Source organism: Xiphophorus couchianus, chromosome 24, assembly GCF_001444195.1.
Source record: "Xiphophorus couchianus chromosome 24, X_couchianus-1.0, whole genome shotgun sequence".
In the NCBI taxonomy this organism is placed as follows: Eukaryota; Metazoa; Chordata; class Actinopteri; order Cyprinodontiformes; family Poeciliidae; genus Xiphophorus; species Xiphophorus couchianus.
This window is the reverse complement of record NC_040251.1, coordinates 7,065,515-7,087,177: the sequence shown is the minus strand read 5'-3', so window position 1 is coordinate 7,087,177 and position 21,663 is coordinate 7,065,515. Positions and strand designations below refer to the sequence as shown.

Genomic DNA, 21,663 nt, shown 5'->3' with positions numbered 1-21,663 from the left:
ATGCATTTTTCTCATAAAAATAAAGACAGACAAGGGGAAGACAGACAAACACAAAACAAAGACAAACAAAAAGGCAAAGACAAACAAAAAAGACAAAGACGCGTCTTTGAAGAGAGCCGATATAAAAAAGGCAAAATGTTGGCCGCTCTCTGTATTTTTTCTCCTGACACGTAATCTTATAGTAAGGAGGTGTTTTTCTATTTGATTTATGCACTCAAGGCGTTCCTCCTGTTGACCAACTGGAAACTCCCTTAAGCACTCAGAGAAACTTGGAACTCCCCTAATTTACAGCAAAGATCAAAGGGCCATCTGGCTCCTGGCGAAACAAAGAGCGCATCGCTGCGCCCTGACCCCCCGTGGCTCCCACGGTCATTCTGAGTACAGAACGACCTGAGATAAAATCTCACAGATACCTGTGAAATCTAAAGTCTCTCTGCCCTGCCGGGAATGCTAATTTTATGGCCTCCTGTGGCCTGGCCTCACAGTGGGGAGGCTCCTGCCTGTCTGAATGCCTGCTCATCTGCTCAATCCCAAATGCTCGACACAAAGCTGTTCCAAATAAGAGTGCTGAATATACCTTTTACACATGTCGTAAGATTAGCTGTATTAAGCACTAAAAATAATCATTATTCCTTAACAGTCCCCCTTTTGAGGTCTTCATAAAAGATCTCATAGAAAATTGATTAACCTTCCTATGGTGTTAGGGTCCCTACGGACCCGTTTTGAGTTTTAGCATGCATAAAAGTACTTCATACATTTGTTTTTTGCGTTGAAACTTTTTGACTTTGTCAGGGACTTCCATTTAAACAAAGTAAAATCAAATTTTTTTTTTTTGCTAAATTATAAAGTGCTCTGGTGAAAAAAATGACTTTTGTGGTGTTTGGGTCATTTGTGACCCGGTTAAAATTTTCAATTATAAAACAATACAAAATGCCAAAAATTAAATCATGAACACACAATCAACCAACAGCCTCTTCCTCCAACCACTTGAGCTTCATTTAGGGGCTTTTCTCTTTGCCTTTTTGTGAGAACAAACAAAGGGAGACATGTCCAGGTTTGTCAAGCCATTTGAATGTAGAGGTGGTGACTTGCAGAGTACACATCTCCAATTCACAGGATGCAACAATGAGGAGAAGATTCACTGTAAATGAAGCTTTGGATCACATCTTTGCTGCAAATGAGGCAGAGGACACACAGGATTTTAGCGATAGAGATGAGCAGGCCTCTGAGAACGAAGATGATGTGGAGTACCAATTGGAAGAAACAGACACAACTGATCAGTCTGAAGAGGAGGTCACTGGTGCTGAAGCTGCTCCTGCTGAATCATTCCAATCCAAATGTGGCAACATCCGTTGGAGCACAGTTCCTCCTGAAGTGCATGGAAGGACAGCTGCTGCAAACATCATCAAAATGACCCCTGGGGTCACAAGGTTTGCTGTGACAAGAGTAAGTGACATCAAGACGTGCTTTGATCTTTTTTTGCCATTGTCACTAAAAAAAGTCATAATTGCTATGACAAACCTTGAGGGGAAAAAAGTCCATGGCAACACGTGGAAAGACATTGATGAGACGTACCTGGATGCCTACATTGGTGTTCTCCTCCTTGCTGGAGTTTACAGATCCAGCAATGAGGCAACTGAGAGTCTCTGGGATGCATCAACGGGCAGAAATATTTTCCGGGCAACAATGTCTCTTCGGACCTTTCAGATGATCTCAAGAGTCCTCAGATTTGACAATCGAGACACCAGAGCAAAATCTGACAAGCTTGCTCCCATCAGGGATGTTTGGGAGAGATGGGTGCAACTCCTTCCACTGATGTTCAACCCAGGGCCAGAGGTTTTGCCCTTTTCTTGAAGTAAATATATACGGGTCCAAAATGACCCGAAACACCATAGATGTTACTATATTTGATAATATTAAAATAAATTTTTTTTTTTTGTTCAACATTTAAGAAATGTGTTTTAATATCTCTCAGTTACACTCAGGTAACAGAAAAACTGATTATTTTGTTTCCTTCTTCTCTTAAGGTTCATTTGACCACTTTTTAGACATTGAAAACGAGGGGTATGCTGTTAAAACAAAGGCCCAGGGGGCCACAAAAAAATATTAAAACCAATCTTTTCATGGATGAGGGAGCCCAACCAGCTAAACAAGAGTTAAGAAAAACATTGGATGATAAAAGATTGTTTTTAGGGTATTTTATGGCTGATTTAATACACGGGTCCAAAATGACCCGCTAACACTACAGATGGCAGCAGAAAGCTAACACCAGAGGAAGGTTAAGCCTTCTAATACAGAACCAAAAAACTATGTATTAAACTAATAAAAAGAAAAAAACTAAAAATAAAAAAAACAAAAGAGTGACGTAGCCTAATTATATAACACTTGTTAAATGGCGGATAAACTTAGAAAATTCAAGTACGACGGTAACACGGCAAAGCTAACGGCTAACACCAGAGCCACCAGGCAGCGTACTCCAGAAGACGAAGACCCACAACCCAAGAGCCCTGGTATGAGTGAGGAGTTGAGAGCCGATATCCTAACCTCTATACGAGGGGAAATCTCCAAAATTATAAGGGAGGAAATGAGGAGTGCGCTGTCTGAAGAGTATACAGGCTCTCAGAGCTGACATCACGCAGTGAGGGCCGAAATACCGCCATCCATGCAGATATCACCTCAATTAAAACGGACATTGAAGACGTGAAAGGTGGACTGTCTACATGGTCTGATGAGGTAAACACTCTGCAGACCACCGTCACCGAACTTCAGAGCGAGCTGGTTAAGATACGGGACAAGTGTGAGGACATGGAGGGGAGGATGAGGCGCGGAAATATCCGCATAGTTGGCGTTGAGGAACAGCCGAACTCCGCCGAACCTAAAGAGGTTTCAAAAATGATCAGAGAAGCGCTCCAGATGGACCGGGATGTAAAAGTCGATCGTTCACACCGAACAGCTGCTCTGACGAAACCTGGAGACGGAGAAAGACCCCGTGTGATCATCGCCAAGCTGCATTATGATGGAGACGCCCAGGGACAAAGCCCCGCTGACCTACCGGGGTAAAAGGATCGCCATCTTCCCGGATTACACCACCAGTGTCGCTCCGATGCACGGAAAGCTTTACGGGACGGAGCGATGTGCGCTTCGGATTACTTTATCCAGCAAGACTCAAAATCACATACAAAGATGACAGTAAGGAGTTTCGGGATCCCGTGAAGGCCATGGACTACATATGGAAGACCATCCCTGCTGCAATAACTGGAACTGAAACTGCTTAAATACTAACTGTGTTTATGTTCGGCAATGCCGTTTGAAAGGTGCATAACATTGTCACTTCTAACCTTGTTAAATTACTAAGTCATAATTAGTCATAATTAAGTTGTATTAATATTACTAGTAGATTTTACGTTGTGGTTAAAGTACACATACTTATGCTCTCCTGCAGGAGCCTGAACTTCCACACTCTTAATTTCTTTTTGTTGTTTTTGTACACATCCAACCCTTTTTCGGTTGTGTTTGTTGCCGCTTTTTACAGTGGCTAGGGACTTAAACCCACTACCTTGCATTATGTTAGCAATGCACATTTTTAATTGTGTTTTCTGCGTTTTGATCCTTCTGTTCCCCAAGGATCCTTTTGCATCTAAAAAAGCAGAGCATTTGAATCTTAGTTTTGACAATATTGTACAGCAAAGCCTTACTATTTTTAGTTTATTGCATCATCTTGGTGTTCAGCGTCCATGTTACTCAAGTTTGGTTCCATCCCTCAAATGGCCGTCTCTGCCTCCAACACAATACTATCACATATATATTTTTAAATTAACTCAGTTATGAGTACACTAACGGTAATAAGTTATAATGTGAAGGGTTTGCATAATTCAATCAAAAGAAACATTAAAGAGATTTAAATTTGGGCCCAAGTTTATAGATTGGATACATACATTATATTCATCCCCACAAGGGGCTGTAAGAGTTAATGGTTTCAGGTCGGCAAGTTTCAAACTGGAGCGCGGATGCAGACAGGGCTGTCCTTTATCACCTCTTTTGTTTGCAATTAGTATGGAGCCATTAGCCCAGCTTATTAGGGACAATAATGAAATTAAAGGGATTTTGATTGGCACAGAGGAACATAAAATATCTCTTTACGCAGATGATGTACTTCTGTATCTGTCTGATCCTACATCATCAATACCACGTCTGAGGGAAATGATTTCTGTTTATGGACATTTTTCTGGTTATAAAATAAATGTTGATAAGACAGAGGCAATGGATGTCAATAGCAATATTCCACTGGGGGTTAAACAACAGAGCGGCTTTAGGTGGCCAAGGGAGGGCATTAAATACCTAGGCATCAATATTCCTCTCTCATTAAATGATTTGTATCATGCCAATTACAGCAAAACACTGGATATAATTAAAAATGACCTAGAGCGATGGTCAGCATTGCCTTTGTCCCTCCTAGGTCGCATTGAGACCATTCGTATGAATCTGTTACCCAGATTATTGTATTTATTCCAGATGTTACCAGTTGGCATACCAAAGTCCATGTTTGTTGAATTGGATAAAATTATATCAAAATTCATATGGCAAAGCAAGCGCCCTCGCATAAAATATAAAACACAACAAAGAAGTAAGACGGAAGGGGGCCTCAATCTTCCTGTTTTGAAATACTATTTCTGGGCAGCTCAGTTAAAGCCTCTAATTTCATGGATCCAACAGATTCTCAAACAAGATGGCTGAGCATTGAGCAAGCAAAGTGCTCAGTACCATTAAAGGTATTAAAGCCATTTTCAGATATTCCAGTAAAGGAACTGCCATTGTGGACTAAAACCACACTTAACATTTGGAACAAAGTGCGAATTTCTTTCAAGCTACCAAGAGGTTTGTCAATATTAACAAGCATATTATTAAGACATATTAAATCCTTCACACCCAATTTCTTAGACAAAAAGTTTTCTAAATGGGCTGAACAGGGGCCTCCATTTCTTCATCAGTTGATTGACAGGAACAGCCTTTATGTCATTTGAAGAGTTATGTAGGAATTTTCATCTCCAGAAAAGTGATTTCTTTAGATATTTACATTTGCGTTCTTTTTTGTCTGCACACAGGGACTGGGAAAGAGTACTAAATCCCACACCAATAGAAAACCTCCTAATCCATTACCAGAAAGGGGGAGGAGATAAAAAATTGATAACAAAGTTATATAGTGTATTTCTGTCAATTAACCTTAACGAACCACTTGGACAAAACAAAGATGGGAGGCAGAGATGGCCAAAAGAATCTCTGACGAAACATGGGAGGAAGTTTGGACTGAGGCACATAGAGTTACAAACTCAAATACGTGGCGGGAATATAAATGGAAAATTATTAGCAGATATTTCAGGACCCCAGATGTAGTTTCCAAGATGGATCCTAAAGTACCAAGCTTGTGTTGGAGAAACTGTGGCTCAGCGGTCCCCAATCATACACACATTTTTTGGTCATGCCCCAAACTTCAAAACTTTTGGGATGAGGTGTACAGGGCTATAAACCAAATCTTCCCGGAAGTTATACCAAAGGATGTTACAGTTGCGTTACTTGGTATTATACCAGATGGTTTGCAAGGACGGGCCAAAGTATATCTGTTAAATGTCCTTTTTACAGCAGCCCTGAAATGCATTACAATCAGGTGGATGCAGTTGGAGCCACCTGCCTATGACTTATGGATTCAAAAAGTAAGGGAATTGTATAAAATGGAACAGATAACCTACCATTAAGACTTCAAAAAACCACTTTTAGTCTGCGCTGGGGGCAGCAGAAGCTCTGTTGATGTAAATAAGTCCAACAAGTTTGTCTCTTGGCATATGGTGTTTAGCTATCCTGCCCAAAATGAATCCTTATTTTAATGTTGTATGGTGAGGAGTCTACAAACGTGATGCTAAGATATCATGCCAAGATGTTTATTTTATGGAAAACTTCATATTGTCAACACTTGTGTTATGTACCATTGATGTATGGCTGTATTATTGCTCTGTAAAAATAATAAAAATGTAAGTTCTAAAAAAAAAAATAAAAAATAAAAAAAAGAAAGTGATTTTCTGGAACAGATTTTTCACTCATTGTTTCAGTTTTATAGTTGCTGAGTTTTGCTAACGCCACAAAATACAAACTATGCTTCCAAAGAGAAATCTATTATATTTCTGAAGCAAAAAACAAATTAGAACCATGTTTTTATAAAAAATGTTTCTTATCTCAAAATAAATTTGCTTAGTTTCCTCCAGTCACATTCAGTTTCCACATCAAAACCAGGTAAAGTTATTGGTGGCGTTCACCAGAGGGGTTAATACGTGGGCCACTACTTTTGATCATTTATTAACTTCCTCTAGGTTTTAAAAAAATAAAAATCAGTTGCCAACTTTCAAGTTGTTCAGTGTAATGAGTAAATTATGTTTAAAAGATCGTGATAGTTCTTTTAATGTATTTATTTATGTTTGTACCTGAGAACTCCAGCTGGATTACTCCACTCTCGTGCATCGAGTTCGCTCTCCTTTCCTCGTGAAAAAGAGTGACTCCGCCCTTCTCCAAAAAGAACTCCAGTCGAGCAAACATGTAATCTCGTCTAGTGAAGGTGTTCAGAGTGTGGGAGTCCTCCAGTGGGTCGAACAAATCCCCTGTCTCTGCTGGAGAAGAATCAGAAGAATTAAAGATTACAGTGTAGCATAAAGCAGATCACTCTTCCACAGCTGCATGGGTAACAGATGAGCGCCGAGCCTCTTTCAGTCTGTTGCTAACCTAGAATATCCCAGGATGATGGACTTGGCAGGAGTTCTTCAGGCGTGTCCTGATTCTGCGTGTTTCCAGACCAGCCGCCCCAACCAGGGAACCAAGACTGGAGGTACTGAATCATTCCGTAGCTTCCACTTTTAGGAACAGATGTGGCAGATGAAGCAGCTTGGGGGCTGCCGCTAGGCTCCCGAACGTTCTGCAAAAAACGCAGAGTGGAAAAAATAAAATCTGTTAAAACAAAGTCTAGGAAGTTACAGATTACACAGACTAGGCACAGATTAGAAAATGTTAGTTTCAAAGAGCTAAGCAGAAGTTGTATCATCTTTTTTTACCACACATTTTCCTTCCACTCAACTTTCTATCAGCATAGTCGGATACAAAACTGAAAGTCCAGCTTCTTTAACTTTAATGACCTCAATAAATGGCTGAAATACATCACTATGTGATTAAGGATCTATAAATGGAAGTAATTTTATTGGAATTACTGAATTAACTTTTTGATAATATTTCAATTTACTGATATGCACATCTATATTTGCAAACCCTCTGTGATCATCCAAACGTACATCTGCCATCTCTTCCTTGGATCGAAACCTGTCATGGACAACTTCTCTGAGGGTCTGCAGCTCCTCCAGCGTCTGCTCCTCTTCAATTCGTTCAAGTTCAGCCTGAAAGACAAAAACCAGAAGAAACTAGTTGAAACTAAAAACAGTTTTTAATGGTCCAACAAAACATTTAAAAACACAAACATTCACTATACTTTGGAATTCCAGTAACACTTTATTTGACGGGTGTGCATAAGACTGACAACATGAAGGAGTCTTTATGAACGTCTATGACTCTTGTCATGAAGTGTCATTTGGTAAATAACACTTTTAATGCAAAGTTGCACTGAAAGTCCATTAAAAGTGCCAACTTTGCATTAAAGTGTCATTATTTAATGCCAACAATAACACATGGAGTTCCCCAGGGATCCGTTCTCGAGACACTTTTACATCCTCCAACCCTTCAGGTAATAAAGCATCAATAAATTTATTTTTGTAGCACATTTCAGCAACAAGGCAGTTCAAAGAGTTTTACATCATAAACAGACAAAAATAAAACGTTATAAAAACAACATACAGTCACGATTTAAGAAACAAGTAAAAATTAAAAATTTAGTCGAGTGTAAAACATCTTGAGAAAATATTGACATTAGAAAAATTTTAACTTTTTATGACTAATTTATAAATCTAACTTTTTTATTCAAAACACTTAACACAAGTTTGACTAAAAACATTAGTCAGATGTTCTTAGCTAACTAACTAATTAGTACATTATGAAAATTGTACTAAAAATGTCATAATTGGAGATGAAATTTACCAACTGGCCACATTTAAGGAATCAGTAATTATCAAATATGCTTCAGGTGTAAAAAACTGATCTGCTATAAAAAATTTAATATATTTTCTTAAACGTCTGTTGGTAAAATTAACAAAATTTGTTTTCATGACAACATAATATTAGGTTTCTTTGTATTGCAGACTATGAGTGTAATGTTTACTGCGGTTATACCTTGTCCTCTGGACTCAGGAAGGCGGTGTCCAGCCTTCTGTAGTAAAGTTTGGTGTAGGTCAGTGCGTCCCGGGCGCGCTGCAGGGCAAACGTCCAGCTGGTTCTCCTCCGCCGCTCTCTGATGTCACTGAGATTTGCCTGAATGGCAAACAGGAACCATATTCTGCAGCTGGGGAGAAAACAACGAGGAAATTCAGTCAGAAATCAGTAAAATGACAAAGGAAATTAGAAACAGGAAAAATAAAAACCCTAAAGTCGCATTGATTAATGCAACAGTGTCTTCATAAAAAAAGAAGAAAGAAAATCAATCGTCCAGCCGCAGCTGGTCCAGAACGCTGCTGCTGGAGTTCTGACTAAAACCAGGAAGATAGAGCACACCACCCAGTTTTATACCACCCGGTTCTACATCACCCGGTTCTACTTCACCCGGTTCTACACCACCCAGTTCTACAGTCCTTCACTGAGAGAACAGACTTTAAACTACTGCTGGTAGTTTATAAATCACTGAACGGATTAAAGATCTGCTGTAGTTGGATCAACCTTCCAGACCTCTCAGGTCTTCTGGTTCTGTTCAGCTCTGCAGAACCAGAACCAGAACCAAATATGAAGGAGCAGCATTCAGCTTTTATGCACCACAAATCTGGAACAAAAACTGTAAAACAGCCGAAACACTGAGTTCCTTTAAATCTAGACTAAAACCCAGCTGGTTAGAAAAGCTTTCAGACATTTTAACTGAAACATCGACCAATATTTCGATGTGTAATGACGGCACTTGTAAAAATTTAATGTTTTAATTGTTCATTTTTGTGTTTTTCTGACTTAAAACACTTTGAACCACCTTATTGCTGAAATGTGCTATACAAATAAACTTGATTGGTGATTGATCGGTTGATCAAAGACAGCACTTACTTCCCAGAAATTGGGACTTTGGGTCTAGATGTTCTATAGAGCATCCCCCTCTCTCTACGCTCTACTTCTTTCAGGAAAGCCATTAGTTGATGGTACTGGACCTGTAAGAAAATATCAGGAAAACACAATAAAAATGTTTTAAGAGGACAGAAACACTCAGATATCGTCCAGAAAGAAACGGGCTGTTTTTTCTGCTGAACCTGTGAGAGACGAAGGGACATGGGCTCCAGCTGGACCTGGCCCTCGATCCTGGGGATGTTACGGGTCCTCAGTGGCTCCAAGGAGGTGTTCCTCCTGAGGAGCACTGAGGCACGCACTGGCTCGAAAATATATTGGTGCTGCCGACTCTGCATGCACTGAGCCATTGCTTCCTGCCGGGATGGAAAACAGTCAGAGAATCACAAGGCGCCATCACTAAGGTCTTCTTACTGCTGCATTTCAACAAAAAGAGCAAAATGTCTGTTTCACACTTTACAGAAGAAAGTCCTTCATCCACATGAAGACGCTCAAACATCTTTGTGTCTGTGTTGTTTAGCTTAGTTAGGAGGCATTTACAAATGAGTCCCAGAATTATCGCAGGCCATTAACCTGCAGCAGAAACTCAGGATGCAGTAAAAATGTGGCGCATTATAGGTGGAGAGGGTGGGACACATCATGATCTTTGCACAGTTTCAAAGAGCCTGACAGGCGTATAAATCAATAAAACTAAATGTGTAACCAACCAGGATCTGGTCGGCAGGGAGCTTTCCGAGCATGTCACATTGTGTGTCCCAGTAGACACTGAAGTCTTCTATTTCCACTTGCTTCTGTTTAAAAGGCCTATGGATCTGAGACCAAAACAAAACCTTAGTTAACACCAAGGACTTAGACCGGCTCAAGGCTTCGTTTAAACAGTTAATCTAATCATCCTCAAATCTCTGCAAACTGTAGTTAAAACTACACAGGTATGAATATGATACTGACCGTAAATAATAAACGACTTAATAACATAAAAGTTCTTTAACACTAAGGTCAATCTTTAGCGCGTTAGCGTCATTATGATTAGAGCTTTAGAGTTAGCCGCCATTGCTCTTTACCCATCTCTAAACTTTTTGTGTGTTTCTTTTAAAACCTAAGAAGATTCAAACCTATTAATATAAAAACTTAATCTTTACGGTAACTTTACTCTGCAGTTAAAAACTGATGAAAGGGCAGAAGAAGCTAATCACAAGTTCACTTGTTTTCATGGATATAATTGTTCATTTATTTGAAGCGCTTGCTATCCTAAGGCTTACCGATTCTTTTGAAGGATTCAGAGCCGACATGCTGCTGATACATGCTCCAAAACAAAAGGCCTTGTCTGGGATGGAAACGTCATCCTCAAATCTGAGATGAACATTTTGGATCTTTAACTAACACAAAAGGCAGAAAGAAAACTAGTATTATTCATCAGTAATACTAGTTTATAATACATGATATGATAAGTGGTATATTATATTCCACATGTATCTTATGATGCAGAATTACTCACTTCAAAATTTTCAATAATCCTGGTGACAACAGAATACCAGTATGATTCTCCTTTCTGTTCACATTCATTCTGCAGGAGCCACACAGGCATGGTAACATAAAATGTCAATAATAATCAACAGTAACATACATATAAAATTTGTAGTTTTCCTCAAGAAGAGACAGAAACTTATAAAAATAGGAAGAACCAAAAATTTTACTCACTTTGAATTTATCTTCCAGAGTTTTGAGGAGGTACTTTTTGCGTTCCCTCGCTTCCTCTTTTTCCTTCTCCGCGTCAAACTCCTGTGGCTGAGTGGGGCCGATGATGAGGTTGAGCTGGGACATAGAGATGACCCAGGGGTCACTGTAAGGCCGGTAGAACGGGATCTGTAGAGTGATCTTCCCAATACATCCTGGAAAAGGACAACATTTTTAATACATCGTAACACAAAATGATGAGTTTAAATGTGTAAAAGTAAAACAACGCACAATTTTCTTAACTTTAGCACCAGAAAAACATGGAAGCTAAACTTCAATTATTGTGTCATTAAAAAAAATGTGAATATCACATGTGGGGTTCCCCAAGGTTCTGTTCTCGAGACACTTTTACATGTTCTAATAAAGCATATCTTTATATTTCTCTCCCTCTAAGTTGCTGTGTGAATGCATGTATAGAATATTGACTGGATAAATCAGAACTCCTTACAGTTTAGTGCAGAAAAGAAAGAACTCTCTGTATTTGGGCCTGTTAGATCAGGACTCAGTAAAGTAAAATCACAACAGCATGATAAATCCTAGACTCAGCTATGGACTCAGAAATAAAGTCGCATTAGCCTGCTACCATGTCAAAAACCAGAATTAAGATTTTTCTGTCAAAATAAGACAGAAAATTGGGTGAAAGCTTTTATCTTGGTGGGTTAAAGTGTCAGTTAAAAACAGAAAATGCTGCTGCCAGAGTCCTGACCAACAGCAAGTAAATAGATCCTTATTATTACTGATTGATGATGGTCAACAGGAATGTGATCATCCCAGTCAATCAATCAACCAAGTAAGTTTGTATAGCGCATTTCAGCAACAAGGTGTTTCAAACTACTTTACAAAATAAAAACACAAAAATAAAAAAACAAACATGCAGTCTGAGACCAACTGAGAAACCAGGAACAAACATTACATCTTGCCAAATCCCATCATCAAAATCATCCATTCATGCCAAGCTTGCTGATTACACACTGTCTTGTTATCATAAGTGATCTTTTTAAATAACTTTTGGAATAATTTCAGGCAAAAAAATTACTTGGTTCATTATTTCAGGAAAGTGAAAATATAAACTTCAAAAGGCTTTCAAATACAAAATTCAAAAATACTTTATTGATCCCACAAGGAAGTTAAATGTTGTAACCCATTAATTCAGATACTTTGTAGACGGTGCTGGCTTATTGGCAGGAAAGATGTCCTGCAGCGGTCTGTGTTACAGCGAATCTGAAGAAGCCTCTGACTGAAGATACTCTGTCTTCTCAAGACATTCTCATGAAGAGGATGGTCAGCATTGCATGTAACTTTCTTGATTTTATAAAGAATGCTTCTTTGCATAATCATCCCCAGAGGTTCTACAGTCATCCTCCGAACAGAACCAGAACAGAGCCAGAACAGAATCAACCTTCTTTATCAAGCTGATGAACCTTTTCAGACCCCCAGATCTGGTGCTGCTGCCCCAACAGACGATCGATGAAGCGATGATGCTCTTAACAACAGACTGATAGAAGATCTGCAGCATCTTTGTGCAAACCTTGAAGGATCTTATCTTTCTGTTCCTTCTTATAGACGCTTCACTGCTGCGTCTCCAGTAGGTTGTCCAGATGAACACCAAAGTATTTATATTCCCCAATCGCCTCCACTTTTTCTCCCATGATGAAAATAGGCTTTGATCTAATCCTGGTCCTCCTGAAATCACCTCCTTTGTTATGTTTACATTTAAGATGATTTGGTGGACACAAAGCGGTCCACCAGCTCTCTGTACTCAGGCTCTTGTCCATCTCTGATTCACCTGACAACTGCAGTCACCTGAGTATTTCTGTAGATGACAGAAGTCAACACATTCTCACTGGGACGGTCCGTCCCATGCGTCAATATATGACGAGTCGGGAGTGAGAATGTGTTGAAGAAGTAGAAGTTTTTCTGGAAGTCTGAAGTGTACAGAGTGAAAAGGAAATGGTGAGAGTACAGAGCCCTGTGCTGCTCCTGTGTTGCTGACCACCTGGTTAGACATTCCGTCCCTCAGTCTCTAACTGTGGTCTGTTATCAGGTATTCATTGATCCAGGTGATTGTTGAGGTTCCACCTGTGTCCTCTGGAGTTTCTCACAGAGCAGATCAGGCTGAATTGAGGTAAATGGAGAAATCAAAGAACATGATCCTCACATGAATTTGTCCAGATGACAGTGGGTTTGTTGAAGCAGGTGTATGATGTCGTCTCCGCTTCCACGGTGATAAGCAAACAGCAGGGGGTCCTGATATGATCTTGTCTGCTTATTCAGGAGGACCAGCAGGAGTCTCTCCAGGACCTTGCTGTCTCTAATCTTGACTTTGAACTGCTTCTCCTCAATAAATCCTCATCTCATTCCCTAAAGACTCTTTATTTCTAGTTTCACAGTTCCCTGGTGATCCAGGGTTTGTTATTAGATTTTTTTTCTCTCACCTGTTTTGACTTCAAATGGCAGGTCAAACTCTCGGAGGGCATCTTTCCTCAGTGGCAGGTTTTCCAGTTCCACTGCACCTGAGGATATAAATGAAAGAGAAATAAAAATCACTTCTTATGCCTTAAATTCCAATTCTTGCTGTGTCATCAATCTTGATGAAGCAAGAGCTGCAGGTCTCAATAATAAAACATTTATTACCTTTAAGAAGTTCAATGGAGAGCTGATCTGTGTTCAGATTGCTGACATATTTTCCTAGGTAAGTGTTTAGCACCCAGGCTACGAGCCCCTCCAACATCCTGATGGCTCAGGATGATGAAAAAGAAGAAAATGATGATGATGATGCAGGAGCTGGAGTAATTCTCGGGTGGGATGATGGTGGCGGTCGCTCGCCTCATAGAGGAGGCATCTGCTGTCTAACAAACACAACGGCAGAAATCTCACAGCAACGGGAATGTTAACTACTGTCACCCATGATTCATATTTAAATTACATATTTCTATAGCTACAAAGAAACAATAGTCATTAGCTTTTATTAGCTCCCAAACATTCAACTCTCTAACTACATTTAAACCTGATGGCCTATTCAAAGTTCTGCTAAAGAACTCCAACTTTTCCACATTTGTTAACAATACAATCAAATTATTTGAGCTTATAGATGTATAAATCTTTTAGATGTATAAATCATGGATTTTTGTGCAATTCTATGGTACCTGTTAGTGTCTAGAATTTACAGGGTTTCCTTTACGCGCAATGACCCTCAGTCACTTTCCGTTTTTCTTTCGGCACTAGGCTCCGTACAGTACCAGTGAAACATGTCAGCAACTTTTGATCATCAGCAGGCATAATGAAAATAATGAAATGAGTTAAATAAACTGTTCAATCGACAGCAACAGTCCAACTTTCCTTGGAAATTGACCGTCACCATGACAACTACTCCCCGGTATTTAGTTTCAACGTTATTAAAATCTTGACTTACCGCTAACGACGACACTTGTCCTTATCGAGCCAGCTCCAACGCGTCCGTGTTTGGGACACACAAGTGAGGATTGTTTGTGCTGTCTTGTCAGAAAGCCCTCAGGGCGTCACTGAAGAGACAGTTAGCCGTTATTCAGCTGCAGAGCACCAGCGTCCACCAACAGCACAACCTGGACCTATCGGGACAAACCGGCGGTGGCACGAGCTAATGTTGGGCTTCTGGAATGGGCAGAAGGTTGTGGATCCAGCTAGCTAGCGACTTACCTAAAGTTAGCAAGCATGTTGGCGGCTTTAAGGCCACAACAGTCCGCGTTCAATGAGTTAAAGTCTGAGGAATTATCAGCAAAACGGCGTCTTCTCAGGTACTCGGAAGGAAAACGGCCGACAGCACTGTTTTAAACTTCTCACACCACAAAAGTATCGACGTCTACCGTTGAACTATCAACGCTGGCTTCCGGTCACGTGATGCAAACAAGACGGTTTACTTGTGCTGCTTTCAATGACAACAGGGAAACAAGCACCGTATTACGGAGCCCTCTAGGGGACATGGGGAATTTTTTTTCTTTTGCGTTACCTCGCAATACTTTTGCGTTCCCTCGCAAAACTTTTGCGTTCCCTCGCAATACTGTACTGGTCAGTTATGCAGCATAATTGAACACTGCCAGCCTTTCTTACGGTGGGCGCCGTACTTTATGCTTTAATATAAGGTTATGTGAGGTTTTTCCGTGAATGTTAGTATCTTTTTGTGAAATATCTGAAGTTTTATATCTTTCTTTAGGATAGAAAGGCACCACAAACCTACGATATAAACAGAAACTTTCCGTAAGTAGGAAAGAAATAAAAATACATCCTAATTTGTACTATTTCTGAGTTATTATCGCGGGTAATAAATCATCTGACAGTTTTGATTGTGTCTTTGTTGTGTTCGTAACCTGAATGGTTTAAAGAGCTGCTTTCAGTTCATCTTCGCCTTGACAGACATAAACATGCAGGAAAAAATGAATCGATTTTCAATCAGTGTTTTGCACCAAACAGTTAATAATAATAAACAAGTTTTCACTGAGGCTCTGTAAGAGCCTTATGAATGAAATAAGTAATTATTGATATGACAGGAGCAGGCGGCTTTGACACTTAGGTGTGTCGACTTGGGAGTGACGTCACCAGGTATGAATGGAAGGATACTGGCTTAGTGTGTTTTAGGAAGCTGTGAGCGGGGCGGTCAGTCCTTGCAAAGTTTGGAGCCTGATCATCAAAAAGGAATAAATCGATAATTGTGACAGAATAAAGAAAAGGTTTGGAGTTGATTGATACACAGACAGATGAGATTCCCCGAGTTAACCCAGTGCGGCCCTTTACCATCATTAGTTTGTCGTGTTTTTAATAATAAAAACTTGTTAATAGTAAAAACTGTTTGCTGCAAAACACTGATTGAAAATCGATTTATTTTTTACTGCATGTTTATGTCTGTTAAGGCGAAGATGGAGCGGCACTGAAAGCAGCTCTTTAAACCATTCAGACTAGAACAACAGAGACACAATCAAAACTGTCAGATGATTTATTACCGGCGATAATAACTCAGAAATAGTCCAAATTATAATGTATTTTTATTTCTTTCCTACTTACGGAAGGTTTCTGTTTATATCGTAGGTTTGTGGTGCCTTTCTATCCTAAAGAAAGATATAAAACTTCAGATATTTCACAAAAAGATACTAACATTCACGGAAAAACCTCACATAACCTTATATTAAAGCATAAAGTACGGCGCCCACCGTAAGAAAGGCTTGCAGTGTTCAATTATGCTGCATAACTGACCAGTACAGTATTGCGAGGGAACGCAAAAGTTTTGCGAGGGAACGCAAAAGGTTTTGCGAGGGAACGCAAAAGTATTGCGAGGTAACGCAAAAGTATTGCGAGATAACGCAAAAGTTTTGCGAGATAACGCAAAAGTTTTGCGAGGGAACGCAAAAGAAAAAAAATTCCCCATGTCCCCTAGAGGGCTCCGTACTATATAAACGGTTCTCATGTCGTAACAAGAAAACAAATGAAAAACAAAAATATTTATTAACAACAACAGCAATAATAATAATGATAATAATAATAAGTAGTTTTTAATCCCCGAAGTTATTTCTTTGAGGTGACAACTGTGAAGATTTAATTGCATTTAATTTGCATAATTAAACTTAAAGTTCAGTTTCATGTATTTATAAATGTGTAGGTATTTGTTTATTCATTTAGTATTCCTTAAAGTAAAACAACAAACTAAACATCCTCCAAGAAAACCAACTGTATTTTTTTCCCACGTCATCTGTGAAAAATCGGAGGAAATTTAAGCTTTCACTTGTGCTCTTGCTTATTTAAATGATGTCACCTAGAAAGGGCAGTGACGAGCTAAACTCAAACAAAATTTGATTTAGATTTCTCTTTTATCTTTGTTTCTCTCATGAACCATTAAGAATTGGTCATATATTTGTACATTTCTGTGTAACTTTGTATTCTTATTTCACATTTTGTACTCATATTTGTGTTATTCAACTGTTTATGCATCATCCGCTCATCCCAGTTCAGTGGTGTGATGGCGTGGAGGACATTTACTTACATTTATCTCTGCTGTCCATCCCTTCATGGTCCCAGTCTACATCCTCTGATGGCTAATGGTTCCTGTTGCAAAGCTGAAATAATCTCAAACTGGTTTCTTCACGGTGAAAATAAGTCCACTGTATTCCAATAGTTTCCAGTCACTAGTTATCAATAAACAGACCTCCATTGAGATGCTTGATTTACATACATATTTTTTCCCCCCACTTACACAATTTGTTCGCCTTTGATATAAAGAAAAATACAACTTTGAATGTGTTTATTTTCCTTTATTTTGTCTTTTCTTTGTTTTTTACAAAATAAAACCAGTATTACAAACACTTAAAGTCAATTCCTCATTCACAGGAGTGCCATCAAATGTACATTTATACAATATAAGAAAAAGAAGAAGAAGAAGAAAGGTACAAGTGAGGTCACAGTGATAGGATCGTTTGGCTTCTGGCGACACCATGTGGTCTATCATCCACATGCTTTGGACCAAAAGAGTCCCAGAAAAAATATTCTGCAAAAAGTAAAACTGTGCTGTAAAGGGAGCAGCTAAGGCCTTAAGCTTTAATACAACGTTGTTGATTTCACAAAGAAAGCAACTGCTTTATTGTATCTGTGATCCTAAAAGCCATGCGATTATTTCTGTGGGTTTTTTTAAGTGGAGGTTTCTCAGGGCTTAATAAAAATGATGTGGGGACGCTTTTTCAGAGAGTGAGGCAGAGGTGGATATTTTAAAAAAGAGCTTGATGTAGAGGAGACAAGACAGCAAACAAAAATTAACTTAATAAAAGCTTAAGTAAAATCTGGTCTAAATACTTCTGTAAAAATCTACTATAGTAAAAATAACAACTAGCTCTTAAGTTGCGGCATTTATTTTTGTTGCATTTTTTAGTTTTTTGCCACAAAGAAAAAACCCCTAAAAGCACATAGACAGGGTATAATTCTCAACCTTAAAGAAAAGGACATATTTAAAGGATGTATGTATAATGCTGGTGTACATCTAAATAATCAAGCTCAGTGTAATTAGCATAATTCAGTGTAATATAATAAAATCCCCACTTTATTTTTTTAAAACCTGGTTTCTGAGCTGCAGTGGACGGCGATCCGCTGCCTGGCTGCATCTTTGAAGCAACAATAAAAATAATTCTGTTCACCAAAACCAATCCTAACCGTGATCATGATACTGCACTTACTCTTTACTCAACTGAAAAAATGTACAAAACAACTTCATAAATCAGCGCTTTAAAATGAATGTGGGTTAGGGTTAGGGTGCCGTGGTGGTGGAGGGGTTAGTGCGACCCTCATTCAGAGGCAATGCGGGTTCGACTCCTGGACCCGGCGACGTTTACCGCATGTCTGCCCCCTTTCCTGTCAGCCTACTTTGAAAAAGGGACACTAGAGCCCACAAAAAGACCTCTTGCAGGGTGATAAAAACAAATAGAAAAAAAATAATAATTAATGTGAAAAAATAAATTTAGGGGAAGTTAAATGTTTTCAAAGTTGGCAAAAATGCTGAAGAGATAAATGCGAAATCTTCCCTGATGATTTTAAATGACACAAAGTGTGATATTTGATCAAATAAAAATATGGCCGAATAAAAACCAGAACATATTTTTGAAAAGAAGTTTTAGAGAAGGTCAATCGCCTCTTGTAGGTTGCTCTTTGTATCCACTTGAATGTCTCACGGTCTCTGAGAAAGCACATAAACAATAATAAAGAAATTATAATAAAAATGAAAATTTCTGTCATGTTTTTCTGTGCTTTCATAACTATCACCTGAACATGCTGAGCTTGTTTACTGCAAATCTGGAATCAAAAGAAAGAATCAGGCTTTTTTCTGCTATAAGTAAATACAGATAAACATGGACCAGCAAACACACACACACACACGCCCCCCCCACTCCACCCAACACACACACACACGCAAGAGATTACTTTCTCTACACATACAGAAGCCAAATTTAAGTGAGGTTGTTTCTGTTTTTATGTCTGTGAAGGATCCAGGTATACAAAGACGACTAGCTTCAGGTTAGAATAACATTAGTTCGAAAATAATTTAAAAAAAAAATAAGAAGAAAAACAATTAAAATAAATGTAAATATCAAATCTGTGTCCATTCCATTCAGGCTAATGATTATTGTCTTCAACAAATGTAATAAACTAAAGGAGTGCAGAAATTTAATAGTGACAAAAAGATTAAAAACCTGCATTTCTATGATAGACTTTGAAGAACTACAACTAACAGACAAACAAAAAGTAAAAAGTGGAACCGTACTTTGCAAAAACACAGATTGAAAGAACTAGATTTCACAGCAAAAACACATCCTATAAAAATACATCAGTGTGTGTGTGATCGGGAGAATCTATTACGCCAGGAGTGTGTACAGAGTAAACGTGTGTACAGTACAGTAGAGTGAGTTTGTGCACATCTGTATAACATACATATAGGGACTTTGTTTCTGACACACACAATGCTGTATGAGAAAATACTTTTTCAGGAAAGTCTGCCCATTTTTAAAGTAAAAAGTTAAAAACATCTGAAATCTGCTTGGAGATTTTCAAAATAAGAGCTCTGGAAGAACGTTCCCTAACAGTTTGCTCAGGTAGAACCACAGAGAACTCGCTGCGTCCTTAACATATAGATCATCTTCAAACAGAGACATGCACCCAGAAGTTATTATACAAGGAAAACAATTAGATTTAAAAACTGATGACTTCAGGTCAGACTTTGTTCCATTTCAAATCCGCTAGAAAATAAGTGGATCGGGTCGTTCCAGTGGGCAAAAACACAGAACCACAAAAGAAATGATCACATTCTTATAATTTACAAAGGCATTTACAACAAGAACTTAGATCACAAACAACCTCACATATGAGCAAATAAATGTGATTGTACAGAGGAATGTTTCAGTCAAAATACAAAAGAGCGCGTCGTATCTTCACACTTGAGTGAGGAAGGTTTGAGCTGCTCTCACTCAACAGTCTGCTGTCACAAAAGTTGCTTGATTGAAAGTTTGGATCAAATATTTCTTTCCTTCAAATGGATGGATGGAAGAAAGCTTGATCTTTTCTTTAGGAAATTATCCTGTTTTTCTATGCTTAGCCTATCAGACTTTCAGCTAATAGAATAAAAACATGTGGTTGTGACTTATTTGTATTTTTATGCAAGTTTTCAAAGTTCACTCCAGATGAAGTGAATTTTGCATTCTGAGAGATTCAATGCTTCTCATAGTGAGTTTGCAGAAAATCAGGATTTGTTTTAAGAGACTTCAAAGTTTTGAGCGAGAGCAGCAAAGTATCTGAGTGTAAAAATAAGAATTTCTGCTCCTGAACAGAAAATGCATGCTTTTGTTTTTTTTTGACAGGATTATTCTTCCATACATTTTGTGCAAATTCAACAGGAGGAAGAGGTTTAACATTCTAAACATCTGAGACAAAAAAGAGATTTGATAACATGTTACATGAACCAGGAAAATCATTTCAGTTCTGTGAGGTATAAATGCAAAACTCAGTCATTTTAATGTAAAGTTTGTTCCCTTTTCACTTAAATTATAACGAAAGCTTATTGTTATCAATCTAGGCATTAGCTGCATGTTTCTTATGTTTCCTGTTTGGAAAGAGAGCTTTGTGTTCATGTTATCACAACATCAAGGAGATATTATAAGAATATTTTTGTTAGCAGTTTTGGCTCAAATGACCAAGAATGGCAGGTTTTTCTATGATTGTGCATTAGAGCTATAGCAGATTCTAAAAAGGAGTGAATTTCCGCAAAAAAAATCATAAATCTTCATATTAACATCAGAAATTTTCTAGAAAAAACAAAACATTTTGACTTCTGGACCTCAGATATATATATATTTTTTTTAAAATACTGAGCTCCAAAAGTAAAACATTTATGAGAACATTTTTTTTTCAGATTATTCTCAAAACTTTTCTTGAAAAAATGTGGAAATTTGAAACCTGGATGGAGGCCGGCTCCTGCAGAACCACATTCTGCAGGTGCGGATTTATTTTAACCCATCAGACTGAATAACCAGTTTCCAGGACCACTTTTTTCTTTTATACACCATTTTTACCAAATGATAAGAGTGATGCACAAAAACTAGAACATGAGTTTGATGAGAGGTAAGAAACAGATATTCTTCCTCTTCTTACACATAAAGCCCTGAATGACCAAACTCCATGTTATGTCAAACATCTGCAGGTTTCCTGGTGACTCCTGGACTTTCTCAGGTGGTTGGAGGTAGAGCTTCTCCTGTGGAACCAGCTCCCAGTCTCTATGAATGAGGCAGTGGCAGTTCTAGACATGGGTGATATGGCTCTGTGTCCAGGGTGCCATCAGATCAGGGATGGCTGGAAAACTAAAAATCTGGCCTGTTTTTGCTCAGCATCAAAGACTGCAGCCAATCAATGGTTTCCTAAGACCAGGGGTCTGCAACCTTAACAATTCAAATATTCATCTAGTGCTGCAAAAAAGACACATATGTAATGATTTAAATGTTTTACTTGGAAAGTTCATGAAATGTAACTAAAATCTATTTTTATTTTCAGATTTTGTTGTCAGGCATCAGATAGGAGGACTTTAACTTTGTCTTTTTTCATGCTTGACTGATAAACAATCCTCCGGACACTAGAGGGCAGCAGAGGCCAGTAAAACGAGACACTAAGGAGACCGTCCTTAGGGGCAGTAGGGCCAGC

The 21,663-nt window shown here is 38.6% G+C and overlaps 1 protein-coding gene across 4 annotated transcripts in view; it reads right to left on the bottom strand.

Moving 5' to 3' along the window:
- Positions 1–14,856, bottom strand: part of vps13d (vacuolar protein sorting 13 homolog D) — a 63,296-nt gene extending 48,440 nt beyond the window's left edge. For 2 of the 4 annotated variants that reach the window (XM_028010102.1, XM_028010105.1), the window contains exons 1-14: positions 14,647–14,856; positions 14,384–14,492; positions 13,606–13,820; positions 13,407–13,484; positions 10,936–11,126; positions 10,733–10,801; positions 10,497–10,613; positions 9,945–10,049; positions 9,423–9,593; positions 9,223–9,323; positions 8,314–8,482; positions 7,326–7,427; positions 6,766–6,955; positions 6,471–6,653 (exon numbers count right to left, since the gene is read on the bottom strand). In XM_028010102.1, coding sequence (XP_027865903.1) covers positions 6,471–6,653; positions 6,766–6,955; positions 7,326–7,427; positions 8,314–8,482; positions 9,223–9,323; positions 9,423–9,593; positions 9,945–10,049; positions 10,497–10,613; positions 10,733–10,801; positions 10,936–11,126; positions 13,407–13,484; positions 13,606–13,702 — 1,573 coding nt within the window. In that variant the 5' untranslated portion in view covers positions 13,703–13,820; positions 14,384–14,492; positions 14,647–14,856. Of the gene's footprint in view, positions 1–6,470; positions 6,654–6,765; positions 6,956–7,325; positions 7,428–8,313; positions 8,483–9,222; positions 9,324–9,422; positions 9,594–9,944; positions 10,050–10,496; positions 10,614–10,732; positions 10,802–10,935; positions 11,127–13,406; positions 13,485–13,605; positions 13,821–14,383; positions 14,559–14,646 lie in introns of all 4 variants that reach the window. The other 2 variants (XM_028010103.1, XM_028010104.1) reach the window with 2 other exon arrangements.
- Between the last annotated feature and the right edge of the window lie 6,807 nt (positions 14,857–21,663).